This window comes from Mirounga angustirostris, unplaced genomic scaffold, assembly GCF_029215605.1.
Source record: "Mirounga angustirostris isolate CCGP_5_RB_7025 unplaced genomic scaffold, mMirAng1.0.hap1 SCAF_6, whole genome shotgun sequence".
In the NCBI taxonomy this organism is placed as follows: Eukaryota; Metazoa; Chordata; class Mammalia; order Carnivora; family Phocidae; genus Mirounga; species Mirounga angustirostris.
The window spans coordinates 28,713,699-28,728,448 of record NW_026991714.1 but is presented as its reverse complement, the minus strand read 5'-3'; the positions used below and the strand labels follow the sequence as shown (position 1 = coordinate 28,728,448).

The window sequence follows — 14,750 nt, the reverse complement described above, 5'->3', positions numbered from 1 at the left end:
GTGAGAAGTTCCACTGCCTTCGAACTGGAGCCAGAAGGGACGGGCTTCCTTTAGTGCTTGACTTCCCTGCATGGCTGACTCCAGCCCCTCGGGGAGGCCCGAGACTACCTCCTCCTGGCTGAGGCTCGGGCAGGCCAGGGAGGACTCTTCAGAGGCCAGAGATAAGGCGGAGGAAAGGAAGAAGCGCTGGCTTGACCGTGGGCTTCTCAGAACATCACTGCCCCGGTGACTGCTGCTGGGACTCCCCTCCCGGCCGGGCCTTGGGCCCATCAGCAGACGAGACAGTGGCTCAGGCCATCTCTTCAGATCCTGTGGCCTTCCTCGAGGGCGAGGAATCGGGGAATGCCTCCCGTGTCCGCACCATGGGCTTGCAAAGGGAGGGGAACGTGGTTCCAGCAAGTACGTGCCAGTGGCATCCAAGGGTGGAGGAAACCAGGCCAGGCTCCTGGAAGAGCTGAGCTTGGAACGGGTATGAAAGGAGAGGATGTGCGCAGAGGAGAAACGCTCCTAGGCCTGGGGCTCGGTCTGACAGTAGCTCCTGGGCCCTCTTTTCTGACTGATCCCCCACCAAGGAGGGCGGCTGTTTGCCTGTTGCCAGCTCCAGAGGCCTCGTAAGCCTCCCTGGCCTCCTGCCACCAATTCCTGGGGCCGCAGGACCGGTGATGCCCTCTGAGCTCAGCGAGCCTGCCGCCCCCCCCCAGCCTTCTGCCCCTGAGGAGCACAGGACCCAGGAGAAGGCAGTGGGGACCCTCATGGGGGACGGGAGGCCAGACGATTTGGCCGGAATGCTCAGGGACAGAGGTTAGAGTCAGGGGCTCAGGGGGGCAGCGATAGAGCTGGTGGGCCGCATCGGGCTTTGCCGGCCCTGGGCACAGTCACTCAGCAGCTGGTCCTTCTCAGACGGCACGTCTCTCCTCAGGAGAGGTGACAGAGCTTCTTTTACATCTTCCTTCAGCTTAATCTGTCAGCAAGTCTCCACAAATACTTCACTCGGTTTGCAGAGAGCTCTGAGTTTAGGGCAAGGCCGGGGTGGATAGTGTGAGGCGACTGACCGTCTGGCCCCGTGGAATGGAATTAGGCCTTCTTCCGAGAAGGAAGGTGGCCTGAGTTGGTCACTATTCTCACCTTCCTTCTCACACACATATTCAAAGTAGAGCCTCTGAAACGTTTACAGGGAAGATTGGAAGAATCAAGGACAATTGTAAACTTTATTCTGCTCCAGAAAAGAAACTGGTGGAGTTTTGTTTGGGGCCTGATGTTTTGTGTGTTTGGTTGGTTGGTTGGTTGGTTTGGTTTTTTTTTTTTTTTTTTTGGTCCTGACAAGAACGAATCTACTCAACCAACAAGTCTTTAAAGTCCTAACACTATAGTTAAAAGCAACTAAAGGAGGAAACAAGAGCATCAGAGAGGATGTCATTCAAAGCTAACCTAAACCTCTGCAGGCCTCTGTTCCCTCAGCTATAAGTGGCAGGGGGGGGAGGCCTCCTTCCCCAGCTCCAGCCCCAGGCCCCAGAAGGAGCAGAAGGTCTGGGCAGCCCCCCCCACCCCCGCCCAGGTTCTGGGGTGAGCAGGCAGGTGGCAGCTCGCCAGGCGGCCACAGCCCCACCGCCTTCATCTGCAGCTGGCTCTCACAGGGGAAGAACTCCCATCTTCAGCATCCCTGTCATTTAATAATCCCTTGAATTGGTGCGGCATTTTGAATTTACCCAAAGTGTTCATGTTTTTATTTCCCCACTTGATTGCTCCGTCTTCGTGAGATCGGTAGGTGTTCTCCTTCTTCTTCTGATGTTCTGTGCTGGGAAATCAAGCTGCAGAAAAGTGCAGGGACTTGCCCGGTACCTCACAGGTAGACTTGGCAGAACTGAGTCCAGAGCCCAGTGGGCTGGAGTGAGTCACGATCTCCTCTCCTGCCAGGCAAGCTGCAAATGCTCCAAAGCCAGGAAACGGAGAAGGGGACATAAAGGAGGTCCACGAAAACACAGCCCCGGGTAGATCTTCTGATGCCTCTTTTCTGGTTTGAGAGTTTTCCTTTTGTCACAGAGCTCAGCGAGACAACTGCTGCAGCATTTCCCAAGTGGGTGGAAGAGCCATCCCCACCCTTCGCTAGGGTGAGGCTCAGCATTCTCCCCCAGGGCCCTGACAAGTCTCTACGGAGGCCTTCCTGCCCCAGGAGAGCAAACTCAGCAGAAAAACAAAATCAAATCAGGTGGGGGGTGGCGGGGAGGGGTAGTAGAGACATGGCTGGGAAGAGAAGCAGCTCTGGGGCTCTAGACCCCCGGCACTCCCCTCCTACTCCCCTGCAGAGCGCACAAGGGTGTGGCCTGAAGGGGATGAAGGTGGGGTTTGTGGGGTTTGTTCAGAAGCACTGAGCTAGGTTGGGAAGGAGGTTGTGACTTCAGTGGTGGCTGAATCCTAGAATGCCAAAGTCCGAAGAAGCCTTGTAGGGCACTCCGTAGCTGGGGAAACAGGATCAGAAAGGTGAGGTGACTGCCCAAGGCTGCACAGCCAGACAGGGAAGCACCAGGACTGGGACCCCGAACTCCGGACTCCTCGCGCCCGATCTCCCTGACGCCTTGCCCAGAGCACCTTGTCACACTGTTGCATCTGGGCACCCTTGCCACTGTGGGCCCCAGTGTTTCCCAAACCTGGGTCATTTGCAGTCTGCTGTCACAATTTTTATGAAATCATCAACCAACTATGATTTATTTCTGATGTACTTACTTTTAAATTTCAAGAGAAATTTTCAAAGGAAAATTTATATCACTAACTCAAAAGTGAAAAAAAAAAAAAACCCAGTATTCTTTGCCATAGATGAAGGCTAACTGTAACTTAAAACCAATAATAATAAATAGAATAAAAACAAATCATTATTTAATTCCTGCTAGATAAAGCTTTTTTTTTTTCTTTCTGCTCAGAAAGAGAGGCTGGCAGTGTTAAAGAAACATGTTGGCACCAACCTAGACTTTCTCCTTGTGGTGATCAAATGGAAAAAGGAAGCACTTTCCATGTGTGCCAGTGATGGTTATTGTGGTGCCTTAAATGCTCTGATGTCACCTCACAAACACCAGCGGTGCCTGTCCCACCCTTGGGGAGATTCTGGGTCACAAACTCATCATGCAGGATAATTTTCCTAAAGCTGGTCCAGCAGGTCAGGTAGAGTGACAGAGTGCAGCCCCCTCTCCAAGGTGACCAGCCACATGCCCGACTGAATAGTTTTGTTTTTTTTTTAGGGAGCATTTTAAAATGATATTTTTTTTAACCTTTTGACCCCCTTCACTCATTTCCCCAGCCTCCCACCCACCCCCCAACTTCTGGCAGCCAACAGTCTGTTCTCTGCATCTATAAGCTTGATTTTTGTGTATTTGTTCTTAGGTTTTTGGGTTTGGGGGGATGGGTTTCAGATTCTACATATAAGTAGAGGTCATATGATAATTGTCTTTCCCTGTCTGACTTATTTCACTTAACATAATACCCTGAACGTCCATCCATGGTGTTGGGAACGACAAGATTTCATTCTTTTTATGGCTTCATAATACTCCATTGTACGTATATATACGCCACAATTTCTTTTTTTTTTAGATTTTTTTATTTATTTGACAGAGAGATAGAGAGAGCACAAGCAGGGGGAGCAGCAGGCAGAGGGAGAGGGAGAAGCAGGCTCTCTGCTGAACAGAGAGCCCGATGCGGGGCTCGATCCCAGGACCCTGGGATCATGACCTGAGCCGAAGGCAGACGCTTAACGACTGAGCCACCCAGGCGCCCCATATACGCCACAATTTCTTTATCCATTTATCCATCGATGGACGTTAGGTCGTTCCCATGTCTTGGCCATTGTAAATAATGCTTCAGCGAACACAGGGAATGCACATATCTTTTCAAGTTAGTATTTTCATTTTCTTCGGATAAATGCCCCAGAGTAGAATTGCTGGATGACAGAGTAGTCCTATTTTTAATTATTTAAGGAAACTCCATCCTGTTTTCCGCCAGTTTGCATTCCCACCAACAGTGCGCAAGGGTCTCCTTCTCTCCACATTCTCGCCAACATTTGCTATTTCTTGTCTTTCTAGCCATTCTAACAGGTGTGAGGTGATATCTTGTTGTGGTTTGATTTGTATTTCCCTGACAACTAATGATGTTCAGCACCTTTTCATGTACCTGTTGGCCATTTGCTTGTCTTCTTTGGAAAAATGTCTATTCAGATCTGCCCATTTTTAAATCAGATTTTTGTTTGTTTTTTCCTATTGATTTGTATGAGTTCTTTATATATTTTGGGTACTAACACCTTATCAGATGTATGATTTGCAAATATTTTCTCCCATTCAGTAGGTTGCCTTTTCATTTTGTTGATGGTTTCCTTTGCTATGCAGAAAGGCTTAGAATAATGTAATCCCACTTATTTATTTTTGCTTTTGTTTCTTTTGCTTTGGTGTCAGATTCAAAAAACCATCACCAAGATCTAGTCAAGGAGCTTACTATGTTTTCTTCTAGGAGTTTTATGGTTTCAGGTAAAGATGATGTTTCTTTTTTTATTTTTTTAAAGATTTTATTTATTTATTTGACAGAGAGAGACACAACGAGAGAGGGAACACAAACAGGGGGAGTGGGAGAGGGAGAAGCAGGCTTCCCACTGAGCAGGGAGCCCGATGCGGGGCTCAATCCCAGGACCCTGAGATCATGACCCGAGCCGAAGGCAGATGCTTAACGACTGAACCACCCAGGCACCCTCTTTTTTTATTTTAAAATTTTATTTATTTATTTGAGAGAGAGTGTGCACAAGTGGGGGGGGAGGGGCAGAGGGAGAGAATCCCAAGCAGACTACATGCTGAGTGTAGAGCCTGACATGGGGCTCAATCCCAGGACCCTGAGATCATGACCTGAGCCGAAATCAAGAGTCAGATGCTTAACCAACTGAGCCACCAGGTGCCCCAAAATGATATTTCTGACTGAGTGTCTACAGTTCTCTGAACTAATCGATGGCCTGCTGAGTGCTGAGCTCTGTGGGATTTCTCCCCGAGGCCAACTAGGAGAAGGTCCAGAGGAAATCCTGGGCTTCTTCCACATCTGCCTGCAGCCCTTGGAGGCCCCATGGTGCTGGGAGCAGAGTGGGGGTGCTGTGAAAAGAAACTTGGGAGAGTTGGGGAGCTCAGGGCCAGCCAGTGGCCCAGCCCTCCCTTCTTCTCCCTCCTGACTGCCCCCGAGGCTTGAAGCAGAGTGGCCCAACTCCCTGAGCATGAAGAAGCTCAGCTAGACTTGGCTAATTCCAGGAACTCCAGGCCCAGCGTCGGTCAGCGGTCTTGACATGACTCCCTGCTTTCCCAGCCCAATCTGTGTGCGTTCAGTGGTGCATTTGGAGCAAGGCGTGGTTGAAAGGGTACCAAACAGTCACTTTTCTGCACCTTCACTCTTGTGGTCCTGGCCAAGACAGACCAGTTGTCATGACCACAAGGTCTCCTTGCCCACTGGTGTCCCTTGGAGCAGAGGGTCTTCTAGCCCAGGTCTTTGGGCAGTAAGTTTGTGTCACACAGCTGAGGAGCTACACTCTTCCTAAATGTCTCTAAGGATCTCCCACAATAGGCCAAAAGCAGGGAGCAAATACCTCCTACATCTGCAGCCCCTGGGCAAGGAGCTTCCTAGGAGTCAGGGCCAGCAACTAGCCAGAGATGCAGGTGGTGTTCCTGCAGAGCATCCCCTAACTGCAGGGGCTCTTTGCCATTTAGTCTTCCTTCATGTCACCAGACTCTGGCGGCAGAGTGGCTGGAGGACAAACACAGGAGGGAGGTTGGAGACCTGAGTCCTGGGTCACGGTCTGCCACATCTTAGCTGTGTGGCCTTAGCCACGCTTCAAGCTCTATGCGCTTAATAAATGCTCACAGAGAGCATGACCATGCTGCCACCTGCCCTGACACTTCACTGGCAAGCGCTGGCCCACAGGAGTCTCCAATAAGACGATGAAGGCAAGGAAGCTCTTTGCAAACTGTAAAGCGCCATGCCTGCTAAGTTGTTCTTACAATATGTCCAGGAACTTCCAAAGACCTTCCCTAGCACGGTCCGCTGCCAGCAAAGCGATGTGTGTCCCATGTAGGGGGGTGTGCATATGGGAGTGTGTACGGGCACCCCGGCTCATCTTCCAGAGAGGAGATCCATCACCGGAGCCCTGGGGGATGCAGCCACCTCTTCCTCCTTTCATGTGAGATTCTTGGCTTTCTCATCAGTGGGAGCAGTTTCCTTCCACTAGTGGCGACTCCAAAGAGCTGTGTTTGGGGCCAAGTAAGCATCTGCTCCTGAGGATGCTCCCACCTCACGGCCTTTGGCCCTCTTCTTCTTATGTCTGGAAGCACCTCCTGGCCCCATGTGTGGGTGGTGGTTAAGGAGCCGCTGAGCCTCCCCCAGACTTCCTGTCATGGGGTGGGGGGTGGGGTGCCTGGCTTAATGGGATCCTCCTGCCTCTCGACTATGCTCTTCCAGGAACCGGTGTATCCTTTGAGAGTCCAGGAGTTATTTCATGTTGAAACCTTATAGGGCTCCTCCCCAGGATGAACAGTTACTGGGTCAATGGGGTCAGCCTCTGGGTTCAAAAGGCAGAAGATAGGACCCCGGAACAGAGGGCTCTTGGAGGGCAGGATAGTCTTGCCTCAGACTTGCCTGAGCATGAACCCATGAAAGAGAGGTGGCCGAGGTCTGGAGGTCCTTTGCCACGGGGCCTGTTCTCACAGGTGGTAAACACCTGCTGGAGATTTCCTTTCTCAAATGTAACAGAGATGTGTACACATGAAACTTTAGGTCCTTGCTCCCCAAACCCATCCTGGGAGTTCCAGGGGCTAAGAAAAAACCACTGCTCAGATGTGAAGGGGGAGAGGTTCCGGAGAAGATTTTCAGAAAATCCACATTTTCCCACAGGTTAACAGTGAAGCAGGGAGCAGGGCGTGGAGACAGAGTTGGGTGCGGGGCTGCCACAGTGATCTGTTGAGACGGCAGATGTCATGGAGCTCAAGCTCGTGGCAAGGTGCCAGGTGCCCAAGTATATGTTGGGTCCTGGTGCCCGATAGTGCCAGGAGCCTCATTGGGCCTGACCCTCCCATGAGCCTGGGATGCAGACTTGGAGCCTGGAGCCCATCAGGGCAGGATGCCTCTTTCACCGAAATTGTGAGCTCCCTGGAGAGAGCAGCACCATCTTGAAAGACCCACAAGCCACAGCCTGGAGTCTGAGATATTTAGGATCTTTTCTAGTTGGGTTGCCATTATCCAGATACTTCAGAAAACTTGTGCCAAATCACCCATGTTTCTTACTACTCCCCTGAACGATGCAGGCTCCCAGTTTCCACCTCTTAAAGGTGACAAGGGACACTAACCACTATTAACCAGATCTCTGATGAACTCTGCACATCCAAGATGGGCATCAAAATTTTCATGGGTTTAGGGGGTTTTTTTACATTTAAAAAATTCAGGTGATAGAAGATGCCCAACTCCTGACATCAGGCTGTTTCCAATTCCTGTCATGCCTTGTCTAACTGACTAGACACCCACCAGCCCCTGTCCTTCAACTCGCAAACTGGGGTTCCCTCCTGAGTAGGCACTGCGGGTCTCAGGGTGCCGGGAATGGAATCGTGGGGTAGCCCCTCCCCGCCCTGAAGGACTCCCCAGCAGGGGCCCACCCACCACAGCCGCCTCCAAACAGAACAGGCTTGCTCTTTGCCCAGTTGTCAGGGCTTCTGAGTGTTGGGGTGGCTGTGCTCTCCACACACCACACAAAGCCACGTGCCAGAGAAAGAAAGGAGGACCAGCCCAGGGTGGGACCCCCTGCTCCTGGCCAGAGAGGGAGCGGAGCCCTTGGCACTCCTCCTGCCCAAGTCCCACCTTTGGTGACTCAGGCCCAGCAGCTCTCTGCTCTCAGTGACTCCAGCTGCTGAGTAAGCAGCTGCCTCTGCCCGCACCCCGCCCCCAACCTCCTGCGCAGAGAATTCCCCACGCCTGGGGCCCTGATTGCCCCGTCCTGGGCAGCCCTTGCTGAGAGAGGACCTGGGCTCTCCAGACCCCCCAGAAGTGGAGCAGAGCTGCCCCATTGTGAAGCCCCCTCTGCACCACCCCGGCCACCCTGTGACTGGCCAGCTATGCCCAGTCCTGACTGAAATCCCAGGAAGGTGAAAGAGAACATGCCTACTGCACCAGGGCCCGCAAATGGGCACTGAGGGGGGGAGTAGTCGGTACAAGGGAAGTGGCAAATGGTATTTGTCCTCAAGGCATTTTCAATGCAAGTCCTTTCTCAGGAGGGGCTTCGCCCGGCCCGGGAGGCACGGGGACCCCATGAAGTTGTGGGTGTGCACATAGTCTCGTGAGAAGGGCGTTGGGGAGTACATTGCTGCAGGTGGTCCTGCTGGGCACTGTGCTGGGTGTGGGACTCGTAGGGAAGAGCAGGGTGTGTCCTGCAGGAGAGCCGGTTTGGCCAGCCCCACCTTGCTGGCAGAAGCTTGGTTTCAAAATGGACTAATAGCTGGGGACACAGACACTCTTTTCATCTCGGTCTGCCCAGCACATGCCTGGCTCCTTCTGTCTGGTCAGCCAGAGCTGGAATAGAACTCTCTAGGTTCAGCCAACCCGCTAATAAAGCCCAGGTCAAGGGGTAAAGGGAAGAATCCTGGACCCCTATAGCCTGAAGCCACGCTGGGCCACCTTCACAGACTGGCTTGCCTCATCTGGAACCCCTCTGCCTTCCTGGCAGCTCTTTTCATTGACAAGGATCCCCTGTGGCCCATGGAGGCTGTGGGAACCCCAGTGCCAACCGACAGCCCAGATTTCCATCCCGGGCACACATTCCCATGGCAAGTCAAGGCACTCCTTTGGGCAATTGCGGTGAGGCCAGCCCTGTTCTAGGCACAGTAAAGGGCATCTTTGCCCTGGAGAGCTTGGGGAAAATGACAGAAACCATTAGCAACTAAAGAACACATAAGGTCACGGCCAGCGGGGGTGTGCAGATGAAGAAGCCCAGCTCTGGACACGACAGAGATCCGGAGAGGGGACCTTCGGTGGGTCAGAGCAGGCCTTGTGCAGATGACTGGGGAAGAGGCCTTGGAGAAACACAGGATTTGGGAGGAGGGGCAAGGAAAGCTATGCAGGATGGAGAAGAGGTTGGGCAGAAGCAGGATGTGGCTGATGTCACCAGATAGCATAATGGGGTGTGTTGGGGAGGCAAGAGGTGACCAGACAGGCAAGGGGGCCAGGCTGGTGAGTTCTTCTTGCAATAAGCAGAGAGACACTGTGGGTTTGTCAAGCAAGGAAAGCTTTGTCTGAGGAAGGTCAGGTGGATGGCACCACCAGGAAGGCACCAGGACCCCAAGGGCTGGGTTAGAGGTTGGCAGGAGGCACTGGAATTGTCCAGCAGCGAGCTGAGGCTCACCAGGGCCACAGTCTGGGGAGTGGGAATGGGAAAGGAGGAGTCAGAAAGGATTCTCAGTTGGAAGGACAGAAGGATGCCATCTCGTCCTGAATGGTTGGACACTGTCATGTCCGATGAACTTGGGCCGACAGGAGCTCTTCCAGTTTGGGGGTCTCTTCAGACTGAATGGGACTCTCAAGGGGAAACTGACTATATTCAGTTCTTTGAGGCCCTTCTTCTTGGGCTGTGTTAGTCTAGTCACCCTCCAGGACTCAGTTTCCTTGCCCGCAAAACGAGGAGGTTGACCTCTGAGCACTTCCTGACGTGAGGAGGAACAGGAAGAGGGGCTGGGAGCATTCAGCAGGACATAAAATGGCACAATTTTCCAAGAAGGAAGGGGAGGAGGGGAGAAAGGTGGATGAATTATAAGACCTAAGTCATTAGCAGAAAGAGAAACAGAGCAGGGCCTGGTTAGGAGAGGCTCTTTGCAAAGGGCAGCCCTCTCTGGCCTACTCCAGCTCTCTCTGGCCTACTCCTGGTTGAGGGTCATCTCTGCCCCCAGAAAGTCGAGTTTCTAGCCTCTGCTATGTTCTGATGCACGGCCCATACCACACAAGGCTGGAGTTTCCCAAGGAAGCGTGAGATAACCAGACGAGGGCTGTGTGTCTGTGTCTCACTGTCCTTTGTATTCAAAGCAGAAGACGCTGCCAGCAGATCACTATCTGGGTGTGGGGGTGTGCCTGGGAGACCCGACATTGGCAGTGAAGCTCTCCCACCTGCTGTGGGCACCTGGGTGCACACTACCCACGTATTCCGCTCCAGCTGCAGCTGCTTGCTCAGGACCTGGAATGTGTGGGGGCATTCTTGCTAGTCACAATGACAGCAAGGCATGCTGGCATTTAGGACCTGGGGGCCAGAGGCAACTAAACATCCTGCAGTGCTTGGGGCAACCTACACAATGAAGAATTGTCCTGCCCCAAATGCCGACGGCACCCACGTAAAGAAACACCACGTCATTCCATTCCGTCATAAAGCCTTACAGGCAGACCACACTCCTCTGTTTTTCTGAAACCTAGTGAGGCCTGTTCTGTGGCCAGTGCGTGAGATTAGCATGAGGCTCTGAATACTAGTGTATTCCCCTTTCCTGGACTGGCCTACCTTCCTGGGTCCGTCCCCCTCAAGTGCCAACCTGGTGGCCCCTTTAGGTATGACTTGGGTGATGTACAACCCTCAGCCAGGTCCTAGAGGCCCCCAGTCTGCCTCCGGTCTGAGCACCAGAGGGATACAGATGTCCCTACTAAACAAACATTTATGTCATGCACTGTCCTAAGCACTTTACAAACATTCATTCACTGAATTCTCCCCACACTGGGTACAATTATAATCCCAGTTTTACAAATTTAAAAAAAAAAAAGAACTGAGGTGTGCTGTGTTCAAGCAAGTTTGCCAAGGCCCCCCATCGGGCAGTTGACATGGCCAGGGCTCGGCCTAGGCAGTGTGGCTCCAGAGTCCATGTTCTTGACCACTGAGTCTTCCTCTGCCCAGGGAGCTGGAGGAATGTACCTGGAGTCCCAAGATTTCAGCCTGATGGACAGCAAAGGGGAAAGGTCACAGGGAAAGCCGGTGACAACCTGCTTTGTCTGAGCCTTGGAGGGAAACCCAGACCCCCTGTGATACTAGGACAGGAAAGGGCCTGGCAAAGAGGAAGCTTGGCGCTCCCACTTGTCAAAGTAACAGCAAAGAGTCATGATGACGGGAGTCACCCACGGCTGTCCTCAGCCACCAGCAGCCATAACACAAGGAGCTGGGGTGGGGCTCCCGGGAATGGGTGACGCCACCGGGATGTGGCTGATGGGGGGGGTAGGAAATGCAGTCCCACAGGGTCAGCCCTGCCTTCTCCACCACGCCTGGTCCCCCGAGGGCACAGCCAGCACCCTTCCCCTAGGCAGCCCACCCTCGCCGAGATTTGGCAGGGCTGCCCATTGTTCCTTTCCCAGCACAGGAGAGCAAAGCCCAAAGCCTCTGTCAGGCTTAATCAGCATGATCACATTTTTGCTGGGTTTGGTCCAGGATGAGCGTTTGGACTCCTCATCAGGTGCCTGAGCTGACGTCCGGGATTGTCATTTACTGAGAACAAGAGAGTTCCTTGTTGCATTTCCATTTAAGGCTTAGCCTGCCACATGGGGAGTGCTCAGCTGGCCCTCCGAAGTGCTATCGTCACCTTCCCTGCCCTGGGAGGCTGGAGGGGTGAGGGGTGTGGCCATTGGCCTAAAGCAGGGGTGGCCTAATTGCATATTTTGTGCAAAGTGCACATTCCAGATTCCCTCTGCCTCCTATTGCTCATTTATGCCTCCCCAGACACCCACACACCTGTTCCCTTTGGGGTAGGTTGGTTTGACCCAGTTTGGGGAAGAAAATTATGCCCACCTGAGTGCCCAGCTGAGCATGTGGGTGGAGGAGATGAGAGCACCATTGTCAAGCTTAACAGTTTGTGGCTTCTGACTTTTGGATGCCACTTCTGACTGGAATCTTGACCCACGGTGGCTTCCTGCTAAGATGAAAGGGAACTGGCCAAGAGAAGGCCCCTCCCCAGACTTGTGTGGCTAGATCTGGTGTAGAGGGGAATAGCCCAGTTGTCTAACCACCTCCCCTACACACACACACACACACACACACACACACACACACACACACTCATGGGGTGGGGCGGGCAGGCTCTGGGCTGCTAGGCTTGGCCCTGGCTCATCCCAGCAAAGGTGAGATCGAAGTCAGCCCCTGTGTGGAGACACTTTATCTCCACAGGCTCAGTGTTACCCTCTAGTCTGAGGACAAGTCAGAGCAAGCAGACCTGCCACCAGACTGTGAGCTCCTGGGAAAGTCCCCCTTCAACAGATCTGTTCCGAGCTCATTCCCACCAAATCTCCAGCTTTGTAGGCTCTTAACCAGGGAGGCTGCATCCCCAGGTGAGCTCACACGGAGCCCCGGCGGGGGGCGCCTCATTACGGTATGTTTTCTTGTCGGACTGAGCCTCTCTGCCCAACCTGTCCCTCCTGCAAGTCTGACAAAAAGCCCAGGAGGCTCCCCTTGCACCCCACCCTAAGCCCCTGGGCCTGCCTTCATGTGTGTCGGTGCTCAAAGAAGGCCCAGGAGCAGAAGTATTTTCTCCCTTTGGCCTGTGAGGGGTTCCCCCAGAGGGCGATGTTACCATTTGCTTCTTACCCTGGCAGAGGGGAGGCAACATGAAGAGTTCAGCAGAGAAATAACAGTGGAAGACAGTCCTGGCCAGAAAAGGAGACATTTTGCCCATGCTGAGTACAAGTGGCCAAGGAAGGCTGGCTGTGTTGGAAGCTGCCGGTGTCTGAGAATTTCACGGGGCGACAGGGCAACGACTTGGGGACATGGGCACAGGTCCAGCGTCGCCCTTCCCTCCTGAGTTGGAGGTTCCCTGTCTTCTCTGGGCCTCCGACTCCCGACCCGGCCAAGGCCATTCACGTAGGACTGGATGAGTGGCTACCCCCCCACCCACCACAGTAAGAAACGTGTTCTCCATCGCAGCCCAGCCCACAACACAACATGTGTCTCAACAGCCAACCTTGCGCTCTGACGGCTTACGTTCCAGCCTCTGCCATGCTGTCCTATTTTTTTAAACGAGAGTCACAAATCAGCTCAATGGATTTCATAATCCAAATTGGGTCACAACCTGCAGTTTGAAAAAGATAATATATCAGATGAAGGCTAAGATGCCTTCCACTCCAAACATTCTGGGATTCCATGAACTAGTTATTACAGAGGCCGGGGGAGGTCGGGGTCTCTTGGCCAGCTGGATCCAGAATCCCTGGTCAGGAACCTCCACTGAGCCTTCCTTCCTTCCTCTGCCCAGATCTACAACGGGACCCTCAAGCGAGAGAATGACAACAGGCGCTTCAGTTCCTACAGCCAGATGGACAACTGGAGCCGGCACTACCCACGGGGCCCCTGTCCCACGACCGGCGCAGGCAGTGACATCTGCTTCATGCAGAAGATCAAGGCAAGCCGCAGCGAGCCTGACCTCTACTGCGACCCTCGGGGCACCCTGCGCAAGGGCACGCTGAGCAACAGGGGCCAGAAGACCACCCAGAACCGCTATAGCTTCTATAGCACCTGCAGCGGCCAGAAGGCGGTCAAGAAGTGCCCTGTGCGCCCGCCCTCCTGCACCTCCAAGCAGGACCCCGTGTACGTCCCGCCTATGTCCTGCAACAAGGACCTGTCCTTTGGCCACTCGAGGGCCAGTTCCAAGTAAGTGCCGCCAGGCTGGGCAGGGGGCCAGGGCAGGGGCCAAGGTGGAGGCAGACTGTCAGCGGGGCTGCACGCTGCGAGGGAGTTGCTGATGATTGGAAGGACCACCTCGGTCCCCAGGGGTTCCTTGTCCCTGCAGGGGGAGCGTTCCTGACCTCGGGCGGTCCTCAGTGTGAAGGGGGAGACAGAACCCAGACATTAACACAAACGCATGGGGTATGTAGGTTCTAAAGGGTCACAGGTGATGAACAGAGGAGGCTAACTAGAGGCCAGTGGAGCTCCAACCGTGTGCCTCCAAACAGTGGCGGCTGCATCACCTGGGAACACTTTCAGGCTGCACCCAGACCTACTGACTCAGAAACTCAGGGAGAGGCCGGGCAACGTGTGTTTTAACAGGCCCTCCAGGGGACCGAGAGTCTGTGATCTTAGGCATGCAAATCTCTATCCATGTTCTGAAAGAGCAAAGGAGTGTGTCCTGATGTGGATGATGGGCAAGGGGGCCATGTTCCACCTGATAGGACAACAGACGACCAGGACGGTCAGACATCAAAATTGAGGAACTGGATCTAGTGCTGAAGAACAGAGTACATCTCTTGTCCCTCGACACTGAAGGCCCAGTGAGAATGAAGGAGATGAAGTGGGGTGTCCTGTAAAGAGCCACAGGCACAGGGTGGCTTGGGGATGGGACAGTGTCCTAGGGGACATTGGGCCTGCCCTCCAGGACTCAGAGCTCCTTGGACCTCCAGACTGTTCCTTATCGCCACCTAATGATCATTTATTCATTGATTTGACAAGCATTTACTAAGCATCTACTATGTTCCAGGATGTATGGTAAGTGGAGGGAATACAGCCAGAAACAGAACAGCGCAGAGCCATCTTAGAGCCACACAATTAACTGATAAACTGCTTTTCCTAGAGCTCCAGGAGCTCTGCAGTCTTCATCTCTAAACCTCATAGCCCCTTCTAGGCAGGTGCTAGAACTCCTGAGGAGGAGACAAGGCACGGAGATGTTAACTCACTTGCCCAAGGCCACACAGCTGATGCAGCATCCTGTGCTCGTCCCCACTCTGTCGTACTGTTTCGATAATAAGCTGAACCCCACTGT

The 14,750-nt window shown here is 53.4% G+C and overlaps 1 protein-coding gene across 1 annotated transcript in view; it reads left to right on the top strand.

Moving 5' to 3' along the window:
- Positions 1-14,750, top strand: part of PKP1 (plakophilin 1) — a 49,931-nt gene that overhangs the window by 17,816 nt on the left and 17,365 nt on the right. The window contains exon 3 of the mRNA XM_045877061.3: positions 13,251-13,645. Coding sequence (XP_045733017.1) covers positions 13,251-13,645 — 395 coding nt within the window. The remainder of the gene's footprint in view (positions 1-13,250; positions 13,646-14,750) is intronic.